General features: G+C 37.2%; 1 protein-coding gene across 17 annotated transcripts in view; it reads right to left on the bottom strand.

Moving 5' to 3' along the window:
• DLG2 (discs large MAGUK scaffold protein 2) overlaps positions 1-14,919 on the bottom strand; it is a 1,871,010-nt gene that overhangs the window by 269,108 nt on the left and 1,586,983 nt on the right. For all 17 annotated transcript variants that reach the window (XM_073215942.1, XM_037010570.2, XM_037010571.2 and 14 more), the window contains one exon: positions 14,809-14,911. In XM_073215942.1, coding sequence (XP_073072043.1) covers positions 14,809-14,911 — 103 coding nt within the window. The remainder of the gene's footprint in view (positions 1-14,808; positions 14,912-14,919) is intronic.

The raw sequence follows: 14,919 nt of genomic DNA, 5'->3' as shown, positions 1-14,919 counted from the left end.
GGAGATCACAGATGTCCAGAGGGAGATTACAGAAGTGAAACAAACTCTGGAAGGATTTATAAGCACAATGGATAAGATGCAAGAGGCCATTGATGGAATAGAAACCAGAGAACAGGAACGCATAGAAGCTGATGCAGAGAGAGATAAAAGGATCTCCAGGAATGAAACAATATTAAGAGAACTGTGTGACCAATCGAAACAGAACAATATCTGCATTATAGGGGTACCAGAGGAAGGAGAGAGAGAAAAAGGGATAGAAAGTGACTTTAAAGAAATAATTGCTGAGAACTTCCCCAAACTGGGGGAGGAAATAGTTGCTCAGACTACGGAGGCACACAGAACTCCCGAGAGACGGGATCCAAAGAGATCAACACCAAGACACATAATAATTAAAATGGCAAAGATCAAGGACAGGGACAGAGTATTAAAGGCAGCCAGAGAGAGTTAAAAGGTCACCTACGAAGAAAACCCATCAGGCTATCATCAGACTTCTCAACAGAAATCTTACAGGCCAGAAGAGAATGGCATGATATACTTAATGCAATGAAACAGAAGGGCTTGGAACCAAGGATACTGTATCCAGCACGATTATCATTTAAATATGAAGGAGGGATTAAACAATTCCCAGACAAGCAAAAGTTGAGGGAATTTGCCTCCCACAAACCACCTCTACAGGGTATCTTAGAGGGACTGCTCTAGATGGGAGCACTCCTAAAAAGAGCACAGAACAAAACACCCAACATATGAAGAAAGAAGGAGGAGGAATAAGAAGGGGGAGAAATAAAGATTCATCAGACAGTGCTTATAATAGCTCAATAAAGCAAGTTAAGTTAGAAAGTAAGATAATAAAGAAGCTAACCTTGAACCTTTGTACCATGAATTTAAAGCCTGCAATGGCAATAACTACATATCTTTCAATAGTCACCCTAAATGTAAATGGACTGAATGCACCAATCAAAAGACACAGAGTAATAGAATGGATAAAAAAGCAAGACCCATCTATATGCTGCTTACAAGAGACTCACCTCAAACCCAAAGACATGCACAGACTAAAAGTCAAGGGGTGGAGAAAGATATTTCATGCAAACAACAGAGAGAAAAAAGCAGATGTTGCAATACTAGTATCAGACAAAATAGACTTCAAAATAAAGAAAGTAACAAGATATAAAGAAGGACATTACATAAATAAACATATATGCACCCAACACAGGAGCACCAATATATGTGAAACAAATACTAACAGAATTAAAGGAGGAAATAGAATGCAATGCATTCATTTTGGGAGACTTTAACACACCACTCACCCCAAAGGACAGATCCACCAGACAGAAAATAGGTAAGGACACAGAGGCACTGAACAACATGCTAGAACAGATGGACCTAATAGACATCTATAGAACTCTACGTCCAAAAGCAACAGGATACACATTCTTCTCAAGTGCACATAGAACATTCTCCAGAATAGACCACATACTAGGCCACAAAAAGAAACTCAGTAAATTCCAAAGGACTGAAATCCTACTGACCAACTTTACAGACCACAAAGGTATAAAACTAGAAATAAATTGCACAAAGAAAGCAAAAAGGCTCACAAACACATGGAGGCTGAACAACATGCTCCTAAATAATCAGTGGATCAATGACCAAATTAAAATGGAGATCCAGCAATACATGGAAACAAATGACAACAATAACATAAAGCCCCAACTTCTGTGGGATGCAGCAAAAGCAGTCTTAAGAGGAAACTATATAGCAATCCAGGCATATTTAAAGAAGGAAGAACAATCCCAAATGAATGGTCTAATGTCACAATTATCGAAATTGGAAAAAGAACAAATGAGGCCTAAGGTCAGCAGACAGAGGGACATAATAAAGATCAGAGAAGAAATAAATAAAATTGAGAAGAATAAAACAATAGAAAAAAATCAATGAAACCAAGAGCTGGTTCTTTGAGAAAATAAACAAAATAGATAAGCCTCTAGCCAGACTTATTAAGAGAAAAAGAGAGTCAACAGACATCAACAGAATCAGAAACAAGAAAGGAAAAATCACAACGGACCCCACAGAAATACAAAGAATTATTAGAGAATACTATGAAAAGCTATATGCTAACAAGCTGGAAAACCTAGGAGAAATGGACAACTTCTTAGAAAAATACAACCTTCTAAGACTGACCCAGAAAGAATCAGAAAATCTAAACAGACCAATTACCAGCAAGAAAATTGAATGGGTAATCAAAAAACTACCCAAGAACAAAACCCCCGGGCCAGATGGATTTACCTCAGAATTTTATCAAACATACAGAGAAGACATAACACCCATTCTCCTTAAAGTTTTCCAAAAAATAGAAGAGGAGGGAATACTCCCAAACTCATTCTATGAAGCCATCATCACCCTAATACCAAAACCAGGCAAAGACCCCACCAAAAAAGAAAACTACAGACCAATATCCCTGATGAACATAGATGCAAAAATACTCAACAAAATACTAGCAAACTGAATTCAAAAATACATCAAGAGGATCATACACCATGACCAAGAAGGATTCATCGCAGGGATGCAAGGATGGTACAACATTCGAAAATCCATCAACATCATCCACCACATCAACAAAAAGAAGAACAAAAACCACATGATCATCTCCATAGATGCTGAAAAAGCATTTGACAAAATTCAACATCCATTCATGATAAAAACTCTCAACAAAATGGGCATTGAGGGCAAGTACCTCAATATAATAAAGGCCATATATGATAAACCTACAGCTAACATCATACTGAACAGCAAGAGGCTGAAAGCTTTTCCTCTGAGATTGGGAACAAGACAGGGATGCCCACTCTCCCCATTGTTATTCAATGTGGTACTTGAGGTCCTAGCCACGGCAATCAGACAAAACAAAGAAATACAAGGAATCCAGATTGGTAAAGAAGAAGTCAAACTGTCACTATTTGCAGATGACATGATATTGTACATAAAAAACCCTAAAGACTCCACTGCAAAACTACTAGAACTAATATCAGAATTCAGCAAAGTTGCAGGATACAAAATTAACACACAGAAATCTGTAGCTTTCCTATACACTAACAATGAACTAATAGAAAGAGAAATCAGGAAAACAATTCCATTTACAATAGCATTAAAAAGAATAAAATACCTAGGAATAAACCTAATCAAGGAAGTGAAAGACCTATACCCTGAAAACTACAAGACACTCTTAAGAGAAATTAAAGAGGTCACTAACAAATGGAAACTCATCCCATGCTCCTGGCTAGGAAGAATTAATATCGTCAAAATGGCCATCCTACCCAAAGCAATATACAGATTCGATGCAATCCCTATCAAATTACCAACAGCATTCTTCAACGAACTGGAACAAATGGTTCAAAAACTCATATGGAACCGTCAAAGACCCCGAATAACCAACATAATCCTGAGAAGAATAAAGTGGGGGTATCTCGCTCCCCAACTTCAAGCTCTACTACAAAGCCACAGTAATCAAGACAATTTGGTACTGGCACAAGAACAGAGCCACAGACCAGTGGAACAGAATAGAGACTCCAGACATTAACCCAAACATATATGGCCAATTAATATATGATAAAGGAGCCATGGACATACAATGGGGAAACAACAGTCTCTTCAACAGATGGTGCTGGCAAAACTGGACAGCTACATGTAAGAGAATGAAACTGGATCACTGTCTAACCCCATACACAAAAGTAAACTCCAAATGGATCAAAGACCTGAATGTAAGTCATGAAACCATAAAACTCTTAGAAAAAAACATACGAAAAAATCTAATGTACATAAACATGAGTGACTTCTTCATGAACATATCTCCCCAGGCAAGGGAAACAAAGGCAAAAATGAACAAGTGGGACAATATCAAGCTAAAAAGCTTCTGTACAGCAAAGGACACCATCAATAGAACAAAAAGGTATCCTACAGTATGGGAGAATATATTCATAAATGACAGATCCGATAAAGGATTGACATCCAAAATATATAAAGAGCTCACACGCCTCAACAAACAAAAAGCAAATAATCCAATTAAAAAATGGGCAGAGGAGCTGAATAGACAGTTCTCTGAAGAAGAAATCCAGATGGCCAACAGGTACATGAAAAGATGCTCCACATCGCTAATCATCAGAGAAATGCAAATTAAAACCACAATGAGATATCACCTCTCACCAGTAAGGATCGCCATCATCCAAAAGACAAACAACAACAAATGTTGGCGAGGTTGTGGAGAAAGGGGAACCCTCCTACACTGCTGATGGGAATGTAAACTAGTTCAACCATTGTGGAAAGCAGTATGGAAGTTCCTCAGAATGCTCAAAATAGAAATACCATTTGATCCAGGAATTCAACTTCTAGGAATTTACCCTAAGAATGCAGCACTCCAGTTTGAAAACGACAGATGCACCCCTATGTTTATCGCTGCACTGTTTACAATAGCCAAGATATGGAAGCAACCTAAATGTCCATCAGTAGATGAATGGATAAAGAAGATGTGGTACATATATACAATGGAATATTATGCAACCATAAGAAAAAAACAGATCCTACCATTCGCAACAACATGGATGGAGCTAGACGGTATTATGCTCAGTGAAATAAGCCAAGCGGAGAAGGACAAGTACCAAATGATTTCACTCATATGTGGAGTATAAGAACAAAGGAAAACTAAAGGAACAAAACAGCAGCAGAATCACAGAACCCAAGAATGGACTAATAGTTACCAAAGGGAAGAGGACTGGGGACGATGGGTGGGAAGGGAGGGATAAGGGTGGGGAAAAAGAAAGAGGGCATTACAATTAGCATGTATAGTGGGTGGGGGGCACGGGGAGGGCTGCGCAACACAGAGACGACAAGTAGTGATTTTACAGCATCTTACTACGCAGATGGACAGTGACTGTGAAGGGGTATTTGGGGGGACTTGGTGAAGGGGGGAACCTAGTAAACATAATGTTCTTTCTGTAATTGTAGATTAATGACACCAAAATAAAAAAATAAAATAAAATAAACTACTTAACAAAAATTCTAGAGTCATGTTAATTATATTTAAGATTCCTTCCTAATATTTTGGTGAAAATTAGATTATGCCAACCAGATTAATTAAACCATATTTAATGCAATACATTTGGAGAAATGTGATATGTGGCAATATTGAGTATCACTAAGGATGAACTGATTGATGACAGATGAAAGCATGGATAGATGAAGGGGGCTGCAGGAAGAAGAGAAGAAGAAAATCATAATATATTTGAGCTATTTGTTGAATTACCAACATTCCTAGATTGGTTACTTATACTTTAGAAGCTCTTTTACATATATCATTGAATTGTGATACATGAATAATAGCAATTAATAGCAATAACAATCTAGAAATAAAAGTGAAATTCTGTACATGAGCAAGCCCTGAGGTTCCATGAAAATTTTCAATTCATTTCTGATCATAATAACCATTTTGGATTAGATTCCTTGGCCCATATAAGCTATCTGCCATCATGAGCTACTGCAGTGAATTAAAAGAATTAAGGAATTTAAAAGCTTCTCATCTAGCCTCAGCTTTAGTAGCTATGACAACATTTTAGATATTGAACTGCTTTCCTATCTGGGTGCTGAAATACGGACGCGCAAATTTGTGAAATGAGGAAGGTGAACAAGATCTTCAAGGATTCTTCCAACTCTTAATTTCCATTTCTCAGTGATTCTATTTAAACCACACAGAATGCATCAAGTTAACTAGATTGCACATTCATTTCTTCTTAAAGAATGCAAAATGAAAATACAAAGGAAAAGTGCAATGTTAGTGATAAAACTTTCAAGTAATGGAATGTATGCTTCTAGGCCAATTGATGGTCCTGTTTTTTAATCTAGATTTCAATAACTGGTGGTTTGTTTTGAAAATATTTTACTCATTCTTACTCTCTTTTTTAGGTGAGAAAACTGGGACTCAAACAGGATCAATTAGCATGAGGTCACACAGCCAGAGTTGGAGTTGGCACTAGAACACTGGTCTTCTCTTCCCAATCTAGAGTCTTGCACAGTACTTTACCTTCTGAAGCTCATCTTCAATGTTCCTTGATGATGCTGATGCAATTTCTGTCCAAGACCTGCAGCTGGGCTTTATGAATCTCGCCTGGGCATTTAAGATGCAGTTATTTGCACTAAGAAAATATTTCAACATGCCACAGCTGCTCATTCATATGCATTAACTTATGTAGACACTGATTTAAATTAAGAGATATAGCTTGCATTGCAAGTAAACTTGCTGGATGTTGTACATTCTCATTTCCGAGAACTTTCAGGTATAGAAAGTGTTCATAATCTTCAGAGAGTAAATTAAATATTCATTTCAAACTTGCCTCATATCTTTGACCCTACAGAGAAATACAATATAGTGTCCAACTCTGTTTTAAGCTTGGTGACTTAATTCGGAGTAGGAACTCTGAGTAAGATGAGTTTCACTTCATAATGAAAAGAATACATACTTCTCTTTCTGAATTATTTTCACAATTTAAAAGGTGTGAAAAAGATTAAATGAGCTTCTGCTTTAAAATATAGTAAGTTACTCAAAGATATTTTATAATGATGCCTTTCTTCTGGTTCACAAAGCTATCCATTAGGATAGAGTTCAATCTTACTTCATCCCAACTGCCTGCTTCTCTACTCACCTGCAGGATAGGCCACACTTAAAGGGAAAGAGTCTGAATAGATTCACTGCCTCACTAGCTAGAGAGTTCTAGCAAGATTTATGAATTTGCCTTAAATCTGTATTTAGAGGGAGGGATAGGCCAAGTAGAGGTGATAACACATGTACTTTTAGACACCCTGCAGCCTGACCTATCCCTAATAAAACCACTGAGGCAGGACCAATATGGACAGACATGCCAGAAATCAAGCCTGGTGATACAGTCTTATGGGACTTTTCCCAGTATTCCAGGTAGACAAAGTCCAACCTAATAGTGAAAATGACAATTTCTGCAAGGTCCCCAAGTGTTCTAGAGCAGTGCTTCTCAAACTTTAATGTTCACACAAATAGCCTGTGGATCTTGAAAAAACGTAGATTCTGACTTAGCAGGCTTGGGTTGGGGCTGGCATTATACATTTCCAACAAGCTCCTAGGTGATATCTGATTCACAGATCACACTAGGTAGACCAAGCCTCTAGAACAACACATTTCTTCCCCAGCTTTTTACATGGCTGCCTCCCTCACTTCTTTTAGGTCACTGCTGAAATATGACGTTATTAGCAAGGTCTTCCCTACCACCATACATGTCTCTGTTACTACCACTTTTACATTCTTTCTACTTACTTATACCACTCATTACCATACAAAAAATTTTATACTTGAGAGGAACTTTGTGTTTCACCACTTTATCCTTTCCCTAGAATATTAACTGAGGCATAATAAATGTTCAGTAAAAAATATCTATTAACTGAATGAATGTGTAAATGAACCACATGGCTACTCTGCCACAATTCCATAAGCCAGACCACACTCAAAAGTCTCCAGACAATAATCAACTCTGTCTTTGGGGCTTTTCTTTTAGGAACTCAAATATTCTGTGAGAGAATAAAAAGGTAGGGAATCAGAACCCCCCACTATTTATACTCAAGTCCCTACTCAATGATGGGGACCACCACGGACTTCCTGTTTCCTACTTGCAGGCCCCTCTGAGGCCCCTGAAGTGTCCCCACATGCCCTGAGTAGTCAGATTAGAAGCAAGAAGGTATTCGTGGCCTTCATAGGGACAGCTTGGCAATTAATTGTCTCCATTTTGCACTTTATCCAACAATTTATATTGTTCACTTGGTCTCGTGAGAATTTTTTATGGTTTATTATTTTAATGCCAGTTGGTTATCTTATACTAAGTTTAGGTATTATTTTATTACTTAGAAGACAACAAATTAAAAAATTTGACCCAATCTGACCCAGGGAAATGTGTGTTAGACCATTTTGACAAATGTATAATTAAGTTGTAATCAATGCCTTTTTTATTCATCAACAGTATTAAAGTTGAGTTTCAGAACTTTAAAAAATGTGAGACTTTAATCATCTTTTCTTTGTGTTATATGCTGCTGTAGATATGCTGCTGTAGATATGCTGCAATGCAGGAAAAAAGGAATTTATCTACTACGGTTGCTAAAGTTTTTGTAACAAAAAACAAAAGGCATCATCTAAAAATTGCATCAATGCCAAATGTTCAATCTAGGGATCCATTTACCATTTCTGCATCTAATATCAAAATCCCAAACCATTCATTCAATATTTATTCAGCAAATATTTCTTAAGCACCTACTATTCATATTTGCAATATTTGCCAAGATACTAAAGATGTTATACAGCACTACTAAAACAAAGGAAGACTATTAGACAACTCTCTAATAATGCATAGTCAAATTCATATTGTACCAATTAACCTAGGAGACAAACTGAATGACAGAAGGGTCCTTGACCTCTAGAAGCTTATTTGAGGGCAAGTCCTGATAAGGGACACACCAGGTTTCTGCATACAACTGGAAGGAGCTCAGAGAAAGAATCAATCAGTGTTGATTTAGCAGATTACAGACAGCTTTGTAGTGGAATTGACAGGTTAGGACCTTCAAGATGAGTATGAATCCTACTGTTGGAAAAGGAGAAAAGGGAATTCCAGGTAGAAGAACCCACATGAGCAAAGGCCCAGAAGCATGACAGTTCAGGACCAAGTGTAGGAGCAGGGAGCAGTCCTATGCAGCAATGGGAAAGTGAAAAGGGGTGACATGGGTAGGTGGTGGTAGCGAGTGAGGAAAGAGCATAGAGGTTAGTTGCAAAGGGCAAGGAGTTTGTACACAGACACATTGGAGTCATTATCTTCTTGAAAAAAAATTCTGAAAGCAATGGGGTGGATGTCTGGAAAGGGAAGGAAAGGGATATATATATGTGTGTGTGTATATATATATATGTATATATAAAGTATATATATATGTGTATGCTTGTGTGGGGGGTGACCGTGTGTTTTCTTTTTTGAAGTAGCATTGGAGTAACTTCACTAATTGATAGGTAACTGAAGTTTTCACAAGAGTTAATTTCTTATATTGCTAAAGTAAAATTATTCCTGACATATTAGATACATGATCCTTTTTAAAAAGAGAGGAAATTACTATTTTCTTCCTATTCTTAATGTAATGCATTTAATTTCCAAGTAAGCACATGATACAAATTAGCACATTATAAAGATGAAAATGAATCACAATCACACCACTAGAAAGAAACATTCTTTGTATATGACTCTTCAAATTTAACTTCAATTCTATTACCTAGACTTAGACATTGAGTAATACTGATGATGGAGAGAGTAATTCAGACACTGGGGCCAAGCTCATTTTAAGCAGAAGTTTGCATGACAATTTTCACCTTACCTTGCACAGTAAGACTTGCTAAGGAAGACATTTATTGCTACATTATGATAATTACAAATTATTTATAATTATTTTATAAAATATACTACTACAAAAAACAGTTGGAAATAGTTTAATGTTTTACAATATACACTTACTTAGCATTTATTTTCTGCTCTGAAGCAAAAATGAAAAAAATGAAAAGTGCAGGTAGTAAAAATCTTCCTTCTTCAATTACCTCCAAGTGGAAACTCAGATACTAAAGAATGATAAACTTTTATTCATTAGTTCAGCAACTCTTTAAGAAATATTAGCTATATGTTTATAATAGAAGGCAGATTTATCGGTGATCAAAATACTTGTTTTGTGTCTACACACATGGAGCTCACAACTTATGTAGATCAACAAGATATTCCTTGTTCCTGCTCTTTGGAATAGAAGAGTATTTTTCAAAGTCTAGTTCCATTTTCCCATTTCCATGAAGTACTGTGACACTGTACTGGCTCTTATAGGTTCATCCCTTCTCTGACATTACATAATTCTTCAAGATGCTGACATGATCATACGATTTTGGTCCTATATCATCAGGTTCTCTACTGTTCTACCTCAGTGATCTCTGTTGAATGGACTTAAGTTCTTTATCCTCAATAAGATAAAAAAAAGTTCCTTAAAAACAAAGACATAGGATGGGGATAAAGGCTAAATTTTTCATTATCTAGTAATACTTAGCAAGGTGTCTAGAATATATCTGATAAAAGTATTTGAATGTAACTGAAAAACTTATTTACTGTAAGCCTGGTTGATGACCGTAAGAGAAGAGGTATCAGTAAAACTTGTCTTAGCACGGATACCTCACAATAGTCATGCACAGAGAGGGGACTTGGTGAGAATTTCCTCATGGAATCTCATGGCACACTCTTCTTTTCCTTTGTTATTTTAAAGGCAAATCGTTCATTTCCTGAAGATGTTGTATACTTTAAATGTCCTTAAATGATCTAAACCACAACCCAATCAGTTTTCCATTTTAATCAATAGCTAAACAAAAGCTTTAACTAAATACATTAAATTTGCAAGGGTGGGGGGGAATGATTGCATTATGTTGCATTACCACATTTCCAATTGATTTAAAGCTTGATGAACTATAATACAGTTAGACTATTAAAACAGGGGAGTAATTCAGTGACTCTGATCTGCAACTCTGCATTTTGAAATAAGCTTGTTGTTGTTATTTGTAGGTTTCTTTAGATGCACTTTAAAATAGATTAGTATGATTTATAAGACATGCTTTGAACAGGCATCTTGATAAAGTATACCATAGTATCCAAATTAAGAATTAAGAATAATTTGTAAATTCTTTACAAAGCTGTAAAGAAGCTTAGAATGAAGATTTATGCTGAGAGAACTATGATATGCTTGTATGGTAACCTTTAAACGTTGAAATCACGTTATTTAAGGTTATTTGAGTGGCTATCTTTATTATCAAGAGCTTCTAACTGTCGTAACAGAGGCATACCTCACTTTACTGCATTTCACTTTATTGCATTTTGCAGATACTGTATTTTTTACAAGTTGAAGGTCTGTGGTTACTCTGCATGGAGCAAGTCTATTTGGCACCATTTCCCCAACAACAGGTGCTCACTTCACGTCTCTGTGTCACATTTTGGCAATTCTCACAATATTTCAATATTTTTCATTATTATTATATTTGTTACGGTGATCTGTGATCATGATCTTTGAGGTTGCTATTGTAATTGTAGTTCTAGGGTGCTGTGAAACATGCCCGTATCAGCTGACAAACTTAACTGATAAGTGTGTGTTTGACTGCTCCACTGACTGGTCGCTCCCCCATCTCTCTCCCTCTCTTCAAGCTCTCTATTCCCTGAGCCACAACCATATTGAAAGTAGGCCAATGAATAATCCTACAGTGGCTTCTCAGTGTTCAAGTGAAAGGAAGAGCCACGTATCTCTCACTTTAAATCAAAAGCTGGAAATTAGTTAAGTTTAGTGAGGAAGGCATGTTGTCAAAAGCTGAGACAGGCCAAAAGCTGGGCCTCTTGCACCAAACAGTCACAAGTTGTGAATGCAAAGGAAAAGTTCCTGAAGGACATTAAAAGTGCTCCTCCAGTGAATATACAAATGATAGGAAAGCAAAACAGCACCATTGCTGATACGGAGAAAATTTATTAGTCTGGATGGAAGATTGGCCATCCAGATCACAACATTCCTTTAAGCCAAAGCCTAATCCACAGCAAGAGCCAAATTCTCTTCAATTCTATGAAGGCTGAGAAAGGAGAGGAAGCTGCAGAAAGAGAGTTTAATGTTAACAGAGGTTGCTTCATGAGGTTTAAGGATAAAAGTCGTCTCCATAACAAAAGTGTGAAGCAGCAAGGGCTGATTTAGAAACTGCAGCAAGTCATCCAGAAAGGTTAGCTAAGATCATGAATTAAGGTGAACAACAGAGTTTCAACGTAGACGAATAGCCTCATATTGGAAGAAGAGCCATCCAGGACTTTCATAGGTAGAAAGGAGAAGTGGATGCCTGGCTTAAAGGTTCCCCAGGACGGGCTGACTCTCACTAGGGGATAAGGTAGCTGAGGACTTCAAATTGAAGCCAATGGCTCATTTTCTATTCTGAAAATCCTAGGGCCCTTAAAAATTATGCTAAATCTATTCTGCCTGTGCTCTGTCAGCGGAACAACAAAGCCTGGATGACAGCATGTCTATTTACAGCATGGTTTACTGAATAGTGTAAGCCCACTTTTGAGATCTACTGCTCAGAAAAAAGATTTCTGTCACAGCATTAGTGCTCACGGACAATGCACCTGGCCCCCAAGAGCTCTGACAGAGACATGAAATGAGATTAATGTTGCTTTTGTGCCTGCTAACGCAACATCCATGCTGCAGCCCATGGATCAAGGAGTAATTTCAACTTCAACTCTTATTTAAGAAATAAATTTCTTAAGGCCATAGCTGCCATCAATAGTGATCCTTATGATGGATCTGGGTAAAATAAACTGAAAACCTTCTGGAAAGGATTTGTCCTTCTGGATGCCATTCAGAACATTCATGATTCATGGGAAGAGCTCAGAATATCAACTTTTATAGGAGATTGGAAGAAGTTGATTCCAACCCTCACACATGAGGGGTTCAAGACTTCAGTGGAGGAAGTAACTGCAGATGTGGTGGAAATAACAAGAGAACTAGAATAACAATTGACTGAATTGAAGTTGTGATTGAATGGTTGCAATCTCATGATAAACTTGAATGGATGAGGAGCTGCTTCTTATGGATGAGCAAAGAAAGTGGTTTCTTGAGATGGAATCTACTCCCGTGAAGATGTTATGAAGATTGTTGAAATAGCAACAAAGGATTTAGAATATTACATAAACTTAGTTCATAAAACATTGGCAGGGTTTGAGGGGAGTGACTCCAAGTTTGAAAGAAATTCTACTGTGGGTAAAATGCTATCAAACGGCTTCGCATGCTGAGAAATTGTTTGTGAAAGAAGGAGTCAATCAACAGAGTAAACTTCATTGCTGTCTTATTTAAAGACATAGCCAGAGAAACCACCACCCTTATCAGTCAGCAGCCATCAACATCAAGGTAAGACACTCCAAAAACAGATTACAATTTGCTGAAAGCTCAGATGACAGTTAGCATTTTTTAGCAATAAAGTATTTTTAAATGAAGGTATGTACATTTTTTTAGATATAATGCTATTGCATTTAATAGATGAAAGTATGGTATAAACATAACTTTTATATACACTGGAAAACCAAAAAATTCATTTGACTTGCTTTATTGTGATATTTGCTTTATTGAGGTGGTCTGGAACCTAACCCACAATATCTCCCAGGAATGCCTATATATTTCTGACAACTTATCAGTCTACAGAATTGTCTGAGATGAAATTTTTCAGAAATGGAAGACAGCCAGGAATATTTATGCCATGAGCCAAGTTATGGGGGAAGGGCCTGGGGTTTGAGACTAAAAGAACACAGCCCTCAAGAAAATGGGAGAATTCCATGAATAAATTCTTCCTCTATATGAAGTAAAATTTGTTCATCATATGGGTTAACTCAGATCTTTGTATTTACTGTTTTACAGCGGACTTTTGGAACCATTTATTCCTATTAGAAGACACGTCTACTAATTTTGAAGGAAGAGTTCTCAAAATTGTCTGGGAAGAACATGTCCCCCTGGTGTTGCGTCTTCCGTCTTTGACAGTCACTAATCTCCTCTTTCCCAGCTCTCTGGGTCAGTGTGGGCTAGGACAATAGGAGAAAGCATTTAATGCTTTTTAAAAGAACTTAATTGCAAATCTAATGCTAAGGTCAGGCAAAGTGAAAGGAACCTATCAAAACACATGGTAGAATTTTTTTTTATTTTCACATACAATAAGTGGTTGGCCACCAATAATGATAAAATCTAAGATATAGGCATGGCGCAAACCTCAGTCTTCCAAGCAACAACAGACCAACTGATGTTAAGAAAGAATCATTAGAAAAGGCCAAACAGTTATTTAAAGTGACAGGCACAAAGGCTCTTCCTCGATGGCATCTGGTACTTTCATCAAAGCTGTTTAATGATCCTACCTGTCAGCCACATGGACCAGAATCAACTAACTACATCTCTTGAAGACAGAAACCATGTTCCTCTGTTGTTTTGTACAAAATCTAGCCTACAGTGGTGTGCACAAGTACACTGGTGAGCATGAACAAAGGAGCAATCCATATACACATTTGCTAAGAAATCAACCCTTCAATTGGTAACACCCCAGTTGTCTCATCGAGCCTCATTCTGATCACAGATGTTGAAACAAACCAAAGAACAGAGTATGGCTAATCCAATTTATGGAATCTCATCAAGCCTCAGTTGGCTAATCCAATCGATGACATTCCAGTCTCAAGGTTTATGGTGTTGTGTTCCAAAGAAGTGACAATGTAGCAGAAAAGACAACAATAATAAAATAAAATAAAAGTCCACATGAAGGATTTCCAAACCTTAATGTTAGCGTTGGTGAGAGTTAATGCCACATGGAGAGAATATGGTCTACTCATCATTTATTATTTATTATTTCTGTAGATGACTTCTTTCCTCCTTGCTTCCTCAACCTTAAAAACTTTATGGTACCCATTGCTGACCAAAAGTATGTACCAGATAAGAAAATAAATGAAATGAAACCGATGCTAATTATTTATGTGAATTCACATGTCCAACATCTAACTGTCTGATGTCTTCCTTGCAATATGAAGAGTAACAAAGCTTCATGGTGTTGTTTGGATGTGAAACATCGATTTTTCAGCTCAGGTTAATTTCAAAAAGCCTTGTTGCAGTGACTGCTTAATACAGGTGATCAGAAATGCAGGTACACATTTACACAGAAACATACCCGAACCGTGCGTGTGGGCTCTCACTGACCTTCAGGCTGGTACTGTGCTATAATCGTCACCGTCTGCCCAGCGCCCTTTAATGCAGCAGCAGCCTGCTCATGAGATGCTCCACGGAGGTCAATGCCATTCACCTGAAAGA

The sequence above is a fragment of the Manis javanica genome, chromosome 11 (assembly GCF_040802235.1).
Source record: "Manis javanica isolate MJ-LG chromosome 11, MJ_LKY, whole genome shotgun sequence".
In the NCBI taxonomy this organism is placed as follows: Eukaryota; Metazoa; Chordata; class Mammalia; order Pholidota; family Manidae; genus Manis; species Manis javanica.
This window is presented reverse-complemented; position numbering and strand designations above follow the sequence as displayed.